Below are 19,591 nucleotides of genomic sequence, written 5' to 3'. Positions count from 1 at the left end.
GCGCGCTTCTTCTCTCCCCCCTTCACTCTCTGGAACAAGTCTTAATGGGGCAAAACTTATTATTCAGCATAAACAGAACAAGGCGATTGGGGATAAAAGCATCATATAGTCAACCCAGGACACCAGGACTGTGGTTTCTCTTTTTCTTAGAACTGTTTAAACCTGCTCTGGACTAAACAACCCGAAGAGCACTGGCAGCTCACACCTGTGGCCCACTGGGCCAGGTCTGGGCTGTGGCATTTCCAGCACCAAAAAGACTGATAAGAGACCGAATCAGCCAACTACAGGCCATAAAAGAGACTTTCTGAGTTTGTAATCTCTTTTAGAACAGCAAGAGGTTTTATTGTTTAATAAACTTGTTAATTTTTTGTGCTAGTGAATGCTTTGCCTGTTAAAGAAATAATTTTTCCACTTTTCTCCAAAAAAATATTTTCCAAAACCAATTAAGAAAGGGGCCGCTTAAATCTATTTTCTACAAGAACTCCTTTAGAAGTTTTCTCCCAAATTCACCCCAAACCAAGACACTCTGGTAGGCCACAAACCTTGGCAACACAAAGCAGAACCCTGTGACAGTGTTCACAGGGGGTTTCGGATGAGAAAAGAGACGGAGATCTGACTCCATGTTACAGAAGGCTTGATTTATTATTTTATGATATATATTACATTAAAACTATACTAAAAGAATAGAAGAAAAGGTTTCATTAGAAGGCTAGCTAAGCTAAGAATAGAAAGGAATGATAACAAAGGCAGCTGTCTCGGACTCTGTGTGTGAGCCAGCTGGGCTGTGATTGGCCATTAATTATAAACATCCAAGATGGGCCAATCAAAGATCCACCTGTTGCATTCCACAGCAGCAGATAACCATTGTTTACATTTTGTTCCTGAGGCCTCTCAGCTTCTCAGGAGGAAAAATCCTAAGGAAAGGATTTTTCATAAAAAGATGTCTGCGACAGAACCCCCGAAGGGGAAAGCAAAAGATAATGGTGTGCTTGGTATGTTTTGTTTGAGAGAAATCATGAAAGACTGTACATCCCTGTATGAGTCTGTGCAAAGCTATGATTAAGCAATGTTACTAAGAAACATAAATGTTGTGATTACTGCTATTTTTAGCTATAGCTGAAAAAGTATATATACTGAGCTTTTGGAATGAGTAAATTGGCTTTATGCATGCAAACCATGGAGTCCCTCTCTCCAATCACCCACAGGAGCACACAAAACTCTTAAGTTAGAGTGGAGATTACAGACCAGAAAAAGAGGCAAAAGATGTGCTCTGCTTCAATACACTCTCTGATTGATAATTCCAAAGGAAATTCCCCATGGATCGTAAGCAATCACCTATAATTTTTCCCCTGGGATCATTACTGGTTTGCCTTTCTGTGGAAGTGTTTCAAGCATCCATAGGGTTCTGGATCTTGGTTGTTTATGGCTCATCCTCAAAGGCCCAGACCAAACCCTGCTGCAGCCCCAGTTTCAGGGGAATATTGATACAGTTTATAAACACTATCCTTCCCTGCAACTCAGTCTTTCACTGCGTATCCCTGAAGTGGATTTACTCCATTCTTTGTTCCCAACAGCACCTCACCAGCCCAAATCCCACTTCTCACAGACACAAACTAAACAAAGCTAAGGCAATGGTTCCATCAGCACCTGTGATTCCGAGTTCCCTGTTCCCTGGATTGCTCATGTTATAAATGAGAAGCTTGACTAGGCCAATATTCAAGTAGCAATCAATTTATTAATTAATATGGTAAAGTATGAGCAATACAGCACTGGGTACCGTGGGGGAAGTTTTCCCTCCAACTGCACACCGATAGTTGAGGCTTACAGCTATTTAGAGGGGTACTCATAAGCTTTCTCAGCAGTTTCTATTCCCAATTTTTACGTCACAATTCTATACACTATTGTGATTTAGTTTTTCTCAGGATGTTTCCCAGAAAGGAGTATCCCCAGATGGTGGTGGTCAGGTTTCCGAAAGAAGGAAGAAGTCTCCCAGCTGGTGAGGTCCAGCTCTCCAGATGTGGGTCCACCTTTTGATTGCAAGGATTATAAATCTCATAACAGTGATGTCCAGCTTCCCTTGGTCGAAACTATTAATCCTTGAGTTGATGTTCATCTTCCTTTCTCAAGCTGCTTTTCACTGTTTTGTTAAGGCGTGAGATAAGCGTGTTTCCTTTTTATATATTCTAAATCTATAGTTTCAAAGATCCTTACTAAAGCAATATTCTAAAATTATACTCCAAAAGGTTATTATTGCAAAACTCTTTAAGGCTTAGCTACAAGCAGAAAGTTCCTGTCAAAAAGCAACATCCTTAACGCTTAAATTCAAATGCTCCTAAATCAACTTAAGACTTATAAAGGTTAATTGTGAACAAAGGATAGATTCAAAGGCCTTCTTCCATGCTCTACTTCCTCAGTTATTTATTAGAATTCGTCTTTATAACTGTCCCATGGTCGGTTTCCACACATATCACAATCACAAATACACACATTGCCTGTATGTACCTGACACGAAACACAGCTTTGTATTTCTCACTCATCCAAGCACTCACCAATTCCACCTCGGCCCAGAGATTCAGATCTCTGTCTCCAGGGGGAAACACAACCTGACAGGACACAGCTCTGGCACCACATTTCCTCTTCCTCTCCTCCTTTTTCCAGCAGACCAGGCTGCTGGAAATGGCATTCCTTAGGGAGTTCATCCCAGCAGAGAGGAAAAGAGGAGCCTAAGTGGGGGTACGGGTGGCGGGGTCAGCGGCGCCGGGGGCAGGTGGGAGGCGTGCGGGTGACGCCAGCCAGCAGCGGAGCCAGCTCCGTCCCGGGCGCGCCGCTCCTGCGGGGATCCCCCGGCGCCGCGAGGGCTGAATGAGTGTCGCTGATTTATCTGTAAGGTCCGGGTTTCTTCACTGCTTCTCACAGCTTTTACGGTAGCTGGAACCCCACCTGCTGCACTGGGGAAAGGGAGAGGGGAGGGAAGGGAAGGGAAGGGAAGGGAAGGGAAGGGAAGGGAAGGGAAGGGAAGGGAAGGGGGAGGGAAGGAGAGGGGAGAGCAGAGGAGAGGAGGAGAGGAGAAGGAGAGGAGAAGAAGAGAATTAAAACCAAGGCCCGGGCAGCCTGAGGGCCGAGCCCCCGGAGCCCATTCCCGGTGCTCCCCGCGCTCCCCGCACTCCCGCCCTGCCCGCGCACACGCGCGCGCTCCCGAGCGAAGGCGGGAGCGGAGCGCACCCTGGTGGGGTCACGAGAGGCGGCAGCGGGACCGTCCGAGCGGCCGGAGCGGGCCGGGGTGAGATGGGCTGGACAGGCCCAGGGCCGCGGGGTGTCCCTCTTCTAGGCTCCCGCGGCTCGTCCTTAGTGCGGGGTGTGGGAGAGTGGGGCAGCTCCGCCCCGTGCCGCCGCCTGCGGAGCGGCTGCAGAAGCCCGAGGAGAGGGGAGGGAAGGGCCGTGAGGGGCATTAAACAAAGGGCTGGAACTGGGCAAAGTGAGGGGACTCTGTGCGAAGAACGTAGGCAATTCCAGACCGCTGCGTGGGTAGAGGTGCTGCTGGCTCCTCTGGTTGGAACCATGGAGTCCCTGAATGGTTTGGCTTGGAAGGAACCTTAAAAGCTCATCCTCTTCCACCCAGCTGCCATGGCCAGAGACACATTTCACTAGACTGGGTTGTTCCAAGCCCCCTCCAACCTGGCCTTGGACACTGCCAAGGGATGGAGCAGCCACAGCTTCTCTGGGCACCCTGTGCCAAGGCCCCTCCATGCTCAAGGGAAAGCATTCCCTTCTAATATCCAACCTTCTTCGTTTAAAACAAGGTGTATTTGAAAACTCTCCTGCTACATTCTTTCTTGTGTTCTGTCAAAAAAAAACCCAAAAAAAAAAAACCCAAACCCAAAACAATACAAAACCACCAGTCCCCCTCCTTCCCAGCAATGTGTTAGAAATGCCAATGATGTGAAGAAGCTGTAAAAAGCTGGATTTCACATGATGGTGATGGTAGCTTATGCATCAGAGAAGGAGCTGCTGAACATTAAAGGCACAAGTAAAAACAAAGCTGACAAAATCCTGAAAAGGATTCTGTTCTGAAATTTTAGCCCAAAATATTCCACAAGTTTATTTCCACTGGGTTAAAGAGTGTTAGTGAATTGGGAAGGTTTCCAGAGTACAGTGAAGGTGTGACATGACTTGTGACAGGAAAGGGGCAAAATACACCAGGAGAGGACTGAACTGAAAAGGTGGGGAACAAGGGCAGAGTGTTTCTATAAAACACACAAAAAGGGTGTTGGAGCTTTTTCTTGGAGCAGAATTTCAGTTTTTTTTCTGGGGTACCAACTAGTGTAAGGTCTATAAAGTAAAATGTACATGGAATGATACAGATGCTTCTCCGCAAGGCAGGAAATATTAATTACTGGGGGGTTAACAAGCAGCATGAACTCTTCTGGCACTGCTCAGTTGGGTTGTCCCTTAGGCTGAGGAAGCCAAACTGGTTCCCATGGCTTTCACCACAGCTACAGCATTGCTGCAGTGAAGGTTGGAGGTCATCCAGATCACTGCTGGCTCCAAAGAGCCATATAAACTGCTTCAGGGTCATAATTTTATTATTTTTTGTACCTGCTTAACCTCAGTTATTGGGGTGGGGTTTTCCCATGAATGTGATCATTGTACAAAACCACGTAAGACAAGTTCTGGTTGAATGAAAGACCTCTAGGACTGTTCTTACAGAATTACTTTTATTTTAAAAGCTGCATTAATAGTTTTTATGGTCATGATGCAAGAGCCAGAGCAGTCTATTTATGGATGTTTCTGGTTTATTTAAGTCTGTGATGTGTTTAGGGAAAACAACCAGGTGTCACGATCTCCCTAGTCCTCTGGTAATCCAAATATGAAAACAAGTAATATCCAGCTCTTCAGCATCTTCAAAAACACACCTGAACTTCTTATCCACATCATGAAAAACCTCAGAATGACAATCAGTTTTCCTAATTAGTTTCTAATATTTTACCCAAGTTGTTTAACTGAGTCTCTATAAATGTAATATTTTATATGTTGTCTGTTCATAACATGTGACCTTTTAATTTTTATTATTGGTTGTTATTGTCATTTTCCCTTCAGAAGGAATAGAAGTGGGATCCATAACAAGGTTATTTGGGGAATTCCATCCAGGGAAGATGCAGCTGTGCCACAGCGTGGCAGTCACCTGTCGAGTGACTGGTTCACCTCATTGAAATCCAATATTCAGACACCACAGCCTTGGGATATTTGCTAATTTGGGCACTTTCCTTGACTTTCTAAGTGCTTATTACTTTCTAGAAGTTGCTGTTCCATAAAATATTAGACTGGACTTCATTTGATCATTTAGTTGACTACCTAAAATTACCAGCTCAAATTTGAGCACTTGTCATCTTGTGTAGAATCATGGAATCCTGGAATGGTTTGGGTGGGAAGGGAGCTTTAAGGCCATCCAGTTCCATGGGCAGGGACACTTTCCACTATCCTAGGTTGCTCCAAGCTCCATCCAACCTGGCTTTGAATGTTTCCAGGAATGGGGCAGCCACAGCTTCTCTGGGCAACCTGTGCAACAGCTGCAGCACCCTCACAGGGAAGAATTTCTTCCCAATATCCCATCTATCTCTGCCCTCTGTCAGCAGGAAGCCATTCCCCCTATTCCTGACACTCCAGGGTGACAGGTACTACAAAAAGGTGTCAGAGATTGGGACCAGGAGTCTTTCCTCTTTCTTTGCCCAGCTAAATGGGACTTTTTGTCTCAATAACCTGGGATGTTATTTACTGTATGAATTCAGTGAGGGCATGTGGGAATACCTGTTATATTATGGATACTGTAGTACATTTTCATTCCTTTCCTTCTTTTGTTCCCCTTTGACTGCAGTGGCGGTGAGGGAACAGCTGTGTACATCCACAGGGAGGGGACCTTCCATACGGAGCAGTTCCTTGCTGTTGCTGAAAGGTCTGTGAGTGGAAGAAAGGAATATATTAACTCACAGATCAGTTGGAAGATGTTTTCTGGAGGTCCTGGAGATTGATTTGGCAGGTTTTCCTTTTGGAAACCTCTGATGTTGCTGTTCCTCTCCCATCTCTGCCACTCTCTCCCCACAGCTCTCGTGTCATTGTCCCTTGGCACAAGATGATTCTCCTCTCTTTTTGCTACTCAGAGGTAATGGGAGTTTCCCAGGCAGCTGGGGACAGTACTAGCTGGATCCCGCATTCTGCCAGCTGATGGGGGTGACTTAAAGGACAGAGACACCAACAGAGAGAATGGTCTTATTTTACTAGGAATAATAAGGCACCACAACAGTAAAATGATACATTTAATCAAACAATCAGCTTACTATGCGCTTGGTTTTAATGACAAACAAAAATTAGCAAAGTGACACACCTAATCATTATTATACAAGAAAGAGAGAGAATAGTGATTTACAAAGATACATCACCAATTGCCTAAATACTTTAATCACCCAAAGTCTGCAATCGCTGGGGAGCCCTGTTTCACAGAGAGGATCTGGACAACCCTTCCCGGCAACTGGGAAAATCCTATGTGGTGTGTCCACCCATAGCTGAGGTTTCTGAATTTGCCCGTAAAGGGAGTCCAGTTTTTATAGGTCCAAATCAGCAAGTCAAAGTGACTTGATTGTATTTTTAGCTCAGGAATGCCTGGGTCTGATGGCACACTTCCCGACCAGCTAGGGCCAGCGCTTGGCCAGAGCCCAGGCTTTGGCTAGAAAGTTTTCCCCTAAAATATCATACAGACAAGCCTCTACTCATGTAAATTGGGAAAGTTTCTTAAAATGATACATTTCTTTATTTCTTGCAGATAACTACACGTGGTTATGTGAAAGTTTCTAAAGCAGCCATTTTGGTGTTAAACAGCTGGCACAAGTGTCTCAGTCATTTAATTTTAGCTAAATAATACTGCTGGTATACATAGTGACATGTGGAGAGAGACTCTGAAACTCAAAGACAAAATGAGTTTTAAAGTAGGTATGCTTTTATTTGGCCGGATGCACGAGGATATCGCCACAAAAACATGCGTACCCCCCCCCCCCCCCCCCCATACACTCATGTTTCCTTATATCCCCTATAATGTTACATTTACATCAAGTTTCAGAATAGATAATTTCCTGCTCCCCTCCCTCTCTGCGTTGTATGCTAATCTTCTTATCAGTCCTTTGTACCTGCACAGTTGTCTCAGGTGGTCGTCGGGGGTCAGAGGGGATGAAGTAAAGTTGTCTTCCTCAGGGTTGACTTTTTGACCCTACTGCCTTGTGCATGCTTATTGATCTTTTGGCCACTGTCCAAGCCAGGAGTCTAGATTCATCTGGTTTCAGGGGCCCAAGGAGACTCATTATCTCAGTATCCTTGTGTGAAAAACGCGTATTTCATGACTGGCTTTTCGCAAATATTAAAATGAATATTATATGTGTTATGTTAGAAAGTTATGCTGTACTAATTTTCTTAAGTAGTGTGTTAAATATAGTTTTAGGTTATAACATAATGTTAAAATAGCAACTATGCTATGTAAGATACTTTTTAAAAGAGAGGACTCGCACTGAGATAACAGCCCAGGACACCTAAATCTTTCAAAGAAAAAGAATTTATTGCTCTCTTATCAGAAGAGACTAATGTCTTCCTGCTTCACTCAGCCCTGATGATGCCATTAGGATTCAGAGGAAGAAGCTGACACTGACCAGATAGAATCCTTTGTTTGAATGGAATTTATGCATCATGTATGAAGTGTATGAATATGCAACAAGCTGTTGCTTTTAAGGGTTAATCCTCTGTTAATGTGTTCCCTTTTTCGGGCTTATTTTGCCCAGAAAGAGGTACCTGGACTGTCCGTAACTCTTTGTTTTTATTGTCTTGTATTGTCCTAAATCCTAATTGTCCGAATTTTTATTACTCTAATTATATTACTATTTTTATAACAATTTTATTACTATTAAACTTAAAATTCTAAAAACAAGTGATTGGCGTTTTTCACGCTTGCATCCTGCATCCTTTTTGATAAACATCCTTCCCCTTATTCAAGGGGTAGTGGGAGAAAAAATTAGCATAGGATGCTGAATGATTCACAGAACTGCTTATAGCAAAGCAATCTCAATCAGTGTTTTGACAGATCAGACAAATAAGCGTGAACAGGTTTGTACGCCCCCAAGCGTACAAACACAATTTTACATTAACACAATTTTACATTAACACAAACTGCAGAAGTAGTTTGTCTTTGGTCCAAAAATACTGAAGGCCTTTCTTTTAAGTTGATAATAAATGGTATGACCCAACCTTCTACTACCACCACTCCAGCCCAACCACCGCTTATGCTTAGCCCAAGACCATATATAATCAGGAAAATTGGTCAACAACACATATTGTTCAATCTGGCACGGTCTCTAAAACATGTCAAATTGCTGATGATGCAAAACAATGTCTCGGAAATTCAGCCAGCCTGTTTGCCTTTTTTGCAGACTTCCTTTGAGGGTTGGACCATCTGGCTGCAAAAACGGAAAGTCCGTTTTTTCTTTAAAAACGGACACTAGGAGACATAAGTGATGTTGTGGGAACAGGTTTGGGAATTCTAAATAGTATTGATTCTGAAGTACACTAATGGATAAATTGGCTGCCACAAATAGAGATTTGGCCAAATTAAAACAACCACTGCAATCATCCTTATTGGCTTTGGGAATGCAGCAGTGCTTGCTATCAAACATATTACCAGCTTGGGAAAAGGTAAATGCAAGTGATCACAAATTGGTAACTCATGCACTTGGTGCTACACAAAACAACCTTTCTTTGGCTCTTAGCTGTATCCAGGCACAATTGTCGATGCAGTCAGTTGCTGCCTCAATGATAAGAGAAGGTGAAGAAGACACTTTTCGTACTGAAATTCGGAAAAGAATTTGGGACAGTGACACAGATTTTGAAAGAGAATTCCAATCCTGGTGGAACTTGATGAATTTTACTTATGACCCCATTACAAACACAGCCACAGCTCTTGTGTTAACCATAAGCAATGCCTCAGTGCATTTGAGATTTCCTATTATTGCATTAGGGCTAAATCATGATGGAGCTATTCCCAATCTTTCTGAACATAGAGAATGGGCCCATCAAACTGGTAAAAAATGGCAACATGTTAATTTGGAATCTTCTATTGTCCGAGAACTAGGCTTCATCTGTGAAAGTAATGCAATTATAGCTCAAGACATTTGTTTGGACACAGAGCAAAATATCTGTCATTTTGAAATTCATCCTAACGAGACTTTCGAAACAGGCCTTAAATATATAGGCAACGGGTGTGCGTGCTTTAGAACTGCTTGTGATATGGTATTCATAGAAAATGCAGTAGTGGATAGTAAAAATCATTCAAATTTATGTGCTTGTAACTTTACAAAATTGCAGGATGTGATTTTTCTTCAGAAGCTCCAGTTACCTCCCATTACCTTTTTCAATCTAATTAAAGACTGATTCACAAACTACTACTGTCCTAGGGTGATGTTATGATGCTTGGATCCCCATCCGTGTGTTCTGTTTATGCTGGATATCATGTTCTGTGCCTTCAAGACTGGCTCTGAAGAGCGAATGTTTTGTTTTGGTTTTGCTATCAGCCACTCCCCCACGGCTGGTGGGACACAGAGACAGGGCAGTACCTAGTGCTGCTTTTGCTTTTTGCTTTGCTTTTCGCTTTGCTCTTGCTTCTGCTCATTAGTTAGTTTAGCTAAGCAGTCCAAATTTTCCCTGGACTGTTTCTCCTTTCCCTTTTTGGACCTACTCAAACATGCTCCAGATTGGGACCTGGGAAACACCGAGAGTTTGAACCTTGTGGCCTGCAGCAGCTGCCCCAGCACCATAGGGACTGACAACAGAGTGACCACCCCCAAGAGAGACTTTCTGAATTGGTCATCTTTTTCAGAGCAGTGAAAGAGTGGTGTCATCCGGTATTGTTCCTTTTGTGTGCTGGGGGGTGCTTTGCCTGTTAAATAAACAGGTTCTTTCCACTTATCTCCAAGGAATCCTTCGCGACCCGGTTGGGGGCAGGGGCCGTGTGGGTTTGCTTTTCTGGAGGGGCCCCTTTATGGAGGTTTTCTCCCAAATTTGCCCTAAACCAGGACATTTACCTACTCCCATTGGGCTGAACATTACTTTGGTAAAGCAATTGTTGCTCCATCAGGACTTCATCAAAATATTGGAGAAGATCAAGAAGAATGGACAGAAAGCCCTGGTAACTGTTCACCACAAGGTGAAAGAAATACACCGTGTCATAGAGAGAGTAAGAAAAGATGCTGAACACAGGTGGTGGGATACTCTTTTTGGGTGGTCACCTACTGCCACAAGTGTCCTGAACAGTATGTGTCATCCCATCATTGCCCTTTTGCGTTTCGTTTTGATTGGGGTTTTTTTATCAGCAATCTTTCTCATTATGAATAGGAGAATGATGAAACAGTTAACAAAATTGACATCTGTAATTAATGCACACAACTTGGCTGATGTCCTTTTCACTGTGGACATCTCCAAGACTATTGACACTAGGCGACTATAAATGAGAGGATGTGTTTTGAAATAATCTTCAATTTTCTTTTGTGATTATATGAAAATTACTTTTGATTTTTGGTGAATTGTTTGGAAAAAAAATATTTTAAATTAACATTTCTTGATTTGTTTATTGCTTTATTGCCTTTGATTATATGTGATTAGTTTTGAACAATTGAAAGAATTGTTTTAAAATAATATTGTTTAAATTAATATGAATTATATTTGTTTATTGTTTCCTTCCCCCTCCGCTTTTTCTATCTTTTCTTTTCCTTCCCTTCTCTCTCTCTGATGTACTGTCTCTGCTTTCCTGTATATGCTACCAATGTATGACAAGTCCTAGAGACTTCACAACGATACTACAGAACCCTGCCGATGAAGACCCTTTGAAGACTGTCGTGAGTGGCTGGGTGAGGTGAAAGATGGTCTGAAGTTCTCCTCATTTGCCTCATGACCATCCACAGGACAGACATGGGACCCTGAGAACACCGATGGGATTTCTGGCCTGCCCGTGGTGGATGAATGCCAAAAATCCTGAGGCCCCTGAGCAGAATTCTGGCCTGCCAAGTGATTGTTCACAGCTGTGTCTACAGTGACTGCTTCTAGCAGGGCATGCCAAAGGGCGAGGCTTGCACCTGCTTGCACCTGGTTCGCGACAATAGGCCAGGAATTTTCCCACCTCTTGGCCAGATGAACTTGCTGGGGCAACTTGGTAGCCCCCCCATGGAAAATCCTTCATCTGCTCCACTACCACCGTGAGCGACGGAGTTTGAAGCCACCCTGACAAGGATTGAGACTGGAAACCCGTAATTCTGATGCAGGGGTGCTGAGCTGACTGAAGCAGGATGCTGCTAAGTGTTGCCTACAGATGTGTTCACTGGACCTAGACTGGTTTCCCATAGAAAACAGTCCTGAAATAATGGGTCCCACTCACTGCTGATACTGACTTATTCTGCTGAGAACATGGACTGTCTGTACCCATCTTCAGTAACTTTTCTCCCCTCAGCAATTTCAATAGACTTCTTGATTGTATCTCTTCCCCCATAGCCATTTCAAGATCTGTTCTCCCCCTTAGCAATGGACTATAATAGAACCTTGAGTTAACCAGGACTTTGAGATCTTGCCGACATGACTAGGCGAACTCTGTTGGCTGGACTACGAGGACAGTGTCTCTCCATGTTTGGTCGCTATACTCCTTCTCTTTTCTTTTCTTTTCTTTTCTTTTCTTTTCTTTTCTTTTCTTTTCTTTTCTTTTCTTTTCTTTTCTTTTCTTTTCTTTTCTTTTCTTTTCTTTTCTTTTCTTTTCTTTTCTTTTCTTTTCTTTTTCTCTCCCTAATTCCTTTCACTCATTTGCTGTGGTCATTCTATAAAGGTGCGTATCCGAAAGGGCAGTGCATTCTCCAAATTGGCAAACTTTCCTGTATTTCTCCAGAACTAAATCTGCCAGCAACTAGGACCCTGCAAGTCCTTAGAGCCCCAAAGGCCACCTTTCAACAGATCCCCAGACCCTGGGGAAATTACTTCTTTTCCCACAGGAAATGGCCTCTGTTTGAGGCTACTCACATTGACTGACAGGGTGGCGAGAGGTTAGAAATTGGCAAACTTTGCTGGATTTCTCCCAAATTAAAGCTGCCAGCAACTAGGACACTGCAAAGCTACAATGCCTCAGATGCCACCTTTTATCTGATACCCAGACAGTGGTAAATGACTTCTTATTCCTATGGAAAGTGGGCTCTGTTTGCTGCGGCAGGCCCCGCCTGACAGGGCAGTGCCAAGCTCGAAATTGGCAAACTTTGCTGGATTTCTCCAAAACTAAAGCTGCCAGCAAGTAGGACCCTGCAAGTCATTGAGCCCCAAAGGCCACCTTTAATCTGATACCCAGACCCTGGGGAAAGGACTTATCGTCCCATGGAAAATGGCCTCTGTATGCAGCCTCTTGCCCTGAGGGACAGGCGGCAGCAGGTTACAAATTGGCAAAATTTGCTGGATTTCTCGGTAACTAAATCTAGCAGCAGTTAGGACACTGCAAGTCCATAGAGCCCCAAAAGTGACCTTTCATCTGATACCCAGATTCTGAGGAAATGTTTCTCTTTCCCATGGAAAATGGCTTCCGTTTGCGTCCACTGGTCCTGGCCGACAGGGCAGTTGGAGCGGTGGCCGGTAGAAAACAAGAACGCCCAGGCTAGCAAAGGTCCAGCCCGCCTCCAGCCAGTAAGGCACTTCCCCAACCCGAAGTCAGGGCCTTGTGCCCAAGGCGATGTCAAGCCTTGCGGACGTGTGGCCGCAGTAGAGAGCTCCGAAGTCGCAGGATGAAATGAAGAGGCGACTCTCAGTTTCTTCAGGGAGGGTGGTTTTATTGATAGGGAAACGTGGAGGTTCAGGTAGAAGGAGCTGAGAGCCCCGAGGCAGGGAAAGCCTCGGGTTTTACAGAGGGTGGGAGGGGTGAAAGATAGCAAATCAGAGAGGGATACATTAAGGATTGGCATAATCGGAGAACCCATCAAACACAGTTGTGGGAGGGACCCTGGCCCCTAACCCAATCACCTGACATCCTGGCCCGAACTTTCTAGAAAAAGAGGCAGGGGTGTCGAGTGACAGGCAGGCCGTCAGGGGTGGGGAACAAGAAAGATAACCAAGACAACTGGGGAGGGGTTTGGGGATTGACACAAACTGGTAACAGGGCAGGACCTTCTGAGAGAACAATGGGGGGAAAACTGAACAAACAAAACACACCACAACAGGCGGTGCCTGGTTAGAAATTGGCAAATTTTGTTTTGGATTTCTCCAAACTAAAGCTGCCAGCAACTAGGACCCTGCAAGGCTGCAGAGCCTCAGAGGCCACCTTTCATCTGATCCTCAGGCCCTTGGGAAATGACCTCTGTTTCCCACAGAAAAATGGCCTCTGTTTGCAGCCACTCACCCTGACCGATGGGACGGTGACAGGATATAAATTGGCAAACTTTGCTGGATTTCTCCAAAAGTAAAGCTGCTAGCAACTGAGATCCTGCAAGGCTGCAGAGCATCAGAGACCACCTTTTGTCTGATACCCAGATGGTGGAAAATGATTTCTTATTCCTATGGAAAGTGGGATCCGCTTACTGCCACAGGCCCCGCCCGACAGGGCAGTCCCAGTCTCGAAATTGGCAAACTTTGCTGGATTTCTCCAAATCTAAAGCTGCCAGCAACTAGGACCCTGCAAGGCTTTATAGCACCAATTGCCACCTTTCATCTGATACCCAGACCCTGACAAAAGGAGTTTTTTCCCACACGGAAAATGGCCCCCGTTTGCGGCCACTCACTCTGATGGACGGGGCAGTGCCTGGGTAAAAATTGGCAAACTTTGCTGGGTTTCTCCAAAACTAAAGCTGCCAGCAAGTAGGACCCTTCAGGTCCTTAGAGCCCCAAAGGCCACCTTGCAACTGATACCCAGACTCTGGGAAAATGACATCTTTTTGCCACAGGAAATTGCCTCTGTTTGCAGCCACTCGCCCTGTCCAACAAGGAGGTGCCAAGCTTGAAATTGGCAAACTGTTTTGGGTTTCCCCAAAACTAAAGCTGCCAGCAACTAGGACCCTGCAAGGCGGCACAGCACCAAATGCCACCTTTCATCTGATACCTAGACCCCGAGGAAAGGATTTTTTTTTCCATGGAAAATGGCCTCTGTTAAAGGCCACTTGCTCTGGCTGAGAGGGCGGTGCCAGGTTAGAAATTGGGAAACTTTGGTGTATTTCTCCAAAACTAAAGCTGCCAGCAACTGGGACCCTGCAAATCCCTAAAGCCCTAAAGACCACCTTTCATCTGATACCCAGACCCTGGGGAAATGACTTCTTTTCCCGTAGAAAATGGCCTCCATTTGCAGCATCTCTCCCTGTCCAACAGGGTGGTGCCTGGGTAAAAATTGGGAAATTTTGGTGGATTTCTCCAAAATTAAAGCTGCCAGTAACTAGGATCCTGCAAGGCTTTAGAGCCTCAAAAGTTACCTTTCATCTGATACCCAGACCCTGGGGAAATTACTTCTTTTTCCCATAGAAAAATGCCTCTGTTTTGCAGCCACTCGCCCAGGCTGACAGGGCGGTGCCAAGTGAAAAATGGTAAAACTTTGGTGGATTTCTCTATAGCTAAAGCTGTCAGCAGCTAAGACACGGCAAGTCCTTAGAGCACCAAAAGCCACCTTTCATCTGATACCCAGATACTGGGGAAATGACTTCTTTTTCCCGTAGAAAATGGCCCCTGTTTGCGGCCACTTACCCTGACCGACGGGGCAGTGCCTGGGTAAAAATTGGCAAACTTTGCTGGGTTTCTCCAAAGCTAAAGCTGCCAGCAAGTAGGACCCTGCAAGGCTGCAGAGCCTCAGAGACCACCTTTCATCTGATACTCTGACGGTGGAAAATGATTTCTTTTTCCTATGGAAAGTGGGCTCCATTTGCTGCTACAAGCCCCGCCTGACAGGGCGATTCCAAGCTCGAAATTGGCAAACTTTGCTGGATTTCTCCAAAACTAAAGCTGCCAGCAACTGGGACCCTGCAAGGCTGCAGAGCCCCAAAGGCCACCTTTCAACTGATACCCAGACCCTAGGGAAAGTTCTTCTTTTTCCCCCAGAAAAATGCCTTCATTTTGTGGCCACTTGCCCAGGCCGACAGGGCAGTTCCAAGCTCAAAATTGGGAAACTTTGCTGGATTTCTCCAAAACTAAATTTACCAGCAACTAGGATCCTACAAGTCCTTAGGGCCTCAGAGACCACCTTTCATCTGATCCCGAGGCCCTGGGGAAATTACTTCTTTTCCCATGGAAAATGGCCTCCATTTGCAGCATCTCGCCCTGACTGACAGGGCGGTGCCTGGGTGCTGGATTTCTCCAAAACTAAAGCTGCCAGCAAGTAGGAGCCTTCAAGTCCTTAGAGCTCCAAGGCCACCATTCATCAGATTCGCAAAAGTTCCCCAGATGGAGAGAGAAGGTACACCTCACGAGCTGAGCTGTGGTTCTTCCTGTGTGATTGTGGAGAAGACATGGGGAGATGGGATAGAAAACCTACTGCTGCTCTGGCACAACGAGTGCGTGTATTGAAGACTCAGAGAGGAAGTTCCAAAAGGGAAGCAGCTCCACTGGGCAGGAACCAAACTGTCATATATGATGATAATGAGAATATTTTCGATGCCCTTAAAGGAACCTCTAAGACATATGCCCAGGGAAAGAAGGATCACCAGGCTTAGAGGTGCCCTGCCTCTAACCAGGTAGAGGCTAGGGAAAACCGTGTTTTTTGGACTGTGTGGATTCATTGGCCCGGCACTTCAGAACCACAAGAACACAAAGCTTTGGTTGACACTGGTGCGCAGTGCACATTAATCCCATCGAGACACATGGGGACGGAATCTGTTTCTATTGCCGGTGTGACAGGACGATCAAAGGATTTTACTTTGGTGGAAGCTGAGGTGAGCCTGACTGGGAATGAGTGGAAGAAACATCCTATTGTGACTGGCCCAGAGGCCCCATGCATTTTAGGCATAGACTTCCTCCAAAGTAAGTATTTCAAAACCCAAAGGGACTCAGATGGGCATGTGGAATAGCTGCTGTAGAGACAGAGGGTGTCAAGGAGTTGAACAGCTTGCCTGGACTGTCTAAAAACCCATCTGCAGTAGGACTTCTGAAGGGAGAAGAGCAATGAGTGCCAATTGCCACCTCAACAGTGTACTGCCAACAGTACCGAACGAATCGAGATGCTGTGATCCCCATCCACAAAATGATCCGAGAGCTGGAGAGCCAAGGGGTGGTCAACAAGACCCACTCACCCTTCAACAGCCCCATTTGGCCTGTGCGTAAATCTGAAGGAGAATGGAGATTGACTGTGGACTATCGTGCATTGAATGAAGTGACTCCACCACTGAGTGCTGCTGTGCCAGACATGCTGGAACTCCAGTATGAGCTGGAGTCCAAGGCAGCGAAGTCGTATGCCACTATAGATATTGCCAATGCATTTTTCTCCATTCCTCTGGCAGCAGAATGCAGGCCTCAGTTTGCCTTCACCTGGAGAGGTGTGCAGTACACCTGGAACTGACTGCCCCAAGGGTGGAAGCACAGTCCTACCATCTGCCATGGACTGATCCAGGCTGCACTGGAAAAGGGTGAGGCTCCAGAACACCTACAGTATATTGATGACATCATTGTGTGGGGGAACACAGCTTTGGAAGTGTTTGAAAAAGGAAAGAAAATCATCCAAATCTTCCTGGGAGCTGGTTTCGCCATTAAAAAGAGCAAAGTAAAGGGACCAGCTCGTGAGATTCAGATCCTAGGAGTAAAGTGGCAAGATGGACAGTGTCAGATTCCTACAGATGTTATCAAGAAGACCACAGCTATGTCTCTGCCAACCAATAAGACGGAGACACAAGCTTTCCTAGGTGCCATAGGTTTTTGGAGAATGCACATTCCTGAGTACAGTCAGATCGTGAGCCCTCTTTACCTGGTCACCCATAAGAAGAACACTTTCCACTGGGGCCCTGAGCAGCAACAAGCCTTTGCCCAGATCAAGCAGGAGATTGCTCATGCAGTAGCCCTTGGCTCAGTCAGGACAGGACCAGAGGTGAAGAATGTGCTCTACTCTGCAGCCAGGAACCATGGTTTGTCCTGGAGCCTTTGGCAGAAGGTGCCTGGGGAGACTCGGGGTCAACCACTGGGATTTTGGAGTCGAAGCTACAGAGGCTCTGAAGCCAACTACACTCCAACAGAGAAGGAAATCTTGGCTGCCTATGAAGGAGTCCAAGCCACTTCAGATGTGATTGATACAGAAGCAAACTCCTCCTGACACCCCGACTACCAGTACTGGGGTGGATGTTCAAAGGCAAGGTTCCCTCTACGCACCATGCCACCAGTGCTACATGGAGCAAGTGGATTGCTCTTATCACACAGCACGCCCATATTGGAAAACTGGGATTCTGGAAATGACTACAAACTGGCCGGAAGGTGAAAACTTTGGTCTCGCTGATGAAGGGGAACAAGAAGTGACACGGGCTGAAGAAGCTCCACTATACAACAACTGCCAGCAGAAGATACACGATACGCTCTTTTCACTGATGGTTCTTGCCACATTGTGGGAATGAACTAGAAGTGGAAAGCAGCCGTATGGAGCCCCACACGGCAGGTGGCAGAGGCCACTGAAGGACAAGGTGGATCAAGCCAACTTGCTGAACTCAAAGCTGTTCAACTGGCCCTTGATATTGCAGAAAAAGAGAAGTGGCCAAAGCTCTACCTCTACACTGATTAATGGATGGCACCCAATGCTCTGTGGGGATGGCTGGAGAGGTGAAAAGAGTCCAACTGGCAGCATAGAGGAAAACCAATTTGGGCTGCTGATGAGTGGAAAGACATTGCTACCAGGGTAGGGAAGGTGCCTGTGAAGGTCTGCCATGTAGATGCCCATGTCCCCAAGACTAGAGCCAATGAGAAGCACCAAAACAATGAGCAGGTAGACCAGGCTGCAAAGATTGTGGTGTCCAAGATAGACCTAGATTGGCAACACAAGGGAGAGTTATTCCTAGCTCAATGGGCCCATGATGCCTCAGGCCATCAGGGCAGGGATGCCACCTAGAAGTGGGCATGAGAGCGAGGGGTGGATTTAACCATGGACAGTATTTCACAGCTTATCCACGACTGTGAGACGTGTGCTGCCATCAAGCAGGCCAAGGGAGTGAAGCCCCTATGGTATGGTGGGCGGTGGTCCAAGTACAAGTATGGGGAGGCCTGGCAGATTGATGAGACTACACTGCCTCAGACACGCCAAGGCAAGTGCTATGTGCTGAGCAGGGTAGAAGCCACCACAGGATGGTTGGAAACCTACCCTGTGTCTCATGCTACTGCCTGTAACACCATCCTGGGCATTCAAAAGCAGGTCCTTTGGAGATATGGTACCCATGAGAGGATTGAGTCAGACAATGGGACTCATTTCAAGAACAGCCTTATCAACACCTGGGCTAGGGAGCATGGCATTGAGTGCATGTACCATATCCCCTACCATGCACCAGCTGCAGGCAAAGTGGAGAGGTACAAGGGACTGTTAAAAACCATATTGAAAGCATTAGGTGGGGGATCTTTCAAAAACTGGGAGCAGCATCTGGCAAAAGCCACCTGGTTAGTTAACACCTGAGGCTCTACTAACTGAGCGGGCCCTGCCCAATCTGATCCTTTGCACAGAGTAGATGGAGACAAAGTCCCAGTGGTGCATGTCAGAGGTTTGTCTTAGGGAAGACTGGATTAATTCTGCCTCGAATACAGACAAACCCATTTGTGGGATTGTTTTTGCTCAGGGACCAGGTTGCACATGGTGGGTAACGCAAAAAGATGGAAGAACACAATATGTACCTCAGGGAGATCTGATTGTTGGGTGAGACCTATGTGTAAATATCACTGTTTGCTGAATGTTATGACCATTATCTGTGTATAGCTGTATATTGGATGTACAATGTATGTGTTTGTAGAATGTGTTTAGAATTTATATTAGTTTTAGTAGTAAGCTGACGATATGGGTATAAGGGATGCAATGTCCTGGGTTGACTATATGATGCTTTTATCCCCAATTGTCTTGGTTCTGTTTATGCTGAATGATAAGTTTTGCCCCATTAAGACTTGTTCCAGAGAGTGAAGGGGGGACAGAAAAAGCATGCAGGTTGTTTTCAGACACTGCACTCAATCCTCCTCATTCCTGCTCCTGTACTGTGTTGTCTGCGGATGGACAGACAGTGGGACAGAGCTCTCCTTTGCTTTTAGTTAGTTTTAGCTAGCTGAAGCAAAGAAGTTCCCTGGACTGGGTTTTTTTTTCCCTTTTCTTTGGACCTGTTTAACCCTGCTCTGGACTGAACACCAGAAGAGCACCGGCAGCTCCACCTGTGGCCCACCAGGCCAGGCCTGGCCTGTGACATTTCCAGCACCGGAGGGAATGAGAAGAGACTGAGTGAGCTCAGCTGCAACCCGGGGAGGGGACTTTCTCAGTTTGTCATCTCTTTTGGAGCGGCAAGGAGTTTTATTGTTTAATATTGTTTAGGTTTTATTGTTTAATAAACAGGTTTTTTCCACTTTTCTCCAA

The 19,591-nt window shown here is 45.6% G+C and overlaps 1 protein-coding gene and 1 long non-coding RNA gene across 3 annotated transcripts in view; one reads left to right on the top strand and one right to left on the bottom strand.

The window, feature by feature from the left end:
- LOC129128955 (ficolin-1-like) overlaps window positions 1-3,370 on the bottom strand; it is a 24,705-nt gene extending 21,335 nt beyond the window's left edge. Inside the window, exons 1-3 of one of the 2 annotated variants that reach the window (XR_013184926.1) lie at window positions 3,223-3,370; window positions 2,550-2,943; window positions 1,722-2,137 (exon numbers count right to left, since the gene is read on the bottom strand). Coding sequence is in view for 1 of the 2 variants with exons in the window: in XM_077189090.1 (XP_077045205.1) it covers window positions 2,550-2,631 (82 nt within the window). In the remaining variant the exon portion in view is untranslated. Of the gene's footprint in view, window positions 1-1,721; window positions 2,138-2,549; window positions 2,944-3,222 lie in introns of those variants that run through there. The other variant, XM_077189090.1, reaches the window with a different exon arrangement.
- LOC143695568 (uncharacterized) lies at window positions 2,753-19,591 on the top strand. Its single transcript, XR_013184927.1, has 2 exons — window positions 2,753-2,883; window positions 5,873-19,591. It is a non-coding gene; the product is annotated as an uncharacterized LOC143695568 (long non-coding RNA).

Source organism: Agelaius phoeniceus, chromosome 21 (assembly GCF_051311805.1).
Source record: "Agelaius phoeniceus isolate bAgePho1 chromosome 21, bAgePho1.hap1, whole genome shotgun sequence".
In the NCBI taxonomy this organism is placed as follows: Eukaryota; Metazoa; Chordata; class Aves; order Passeriformes; family Icteridae; genus Agelaius; species Agelaius phoeniceus.
This window is presented reverse-complemented; position numbering and strand designations above follow the sequence as displayed.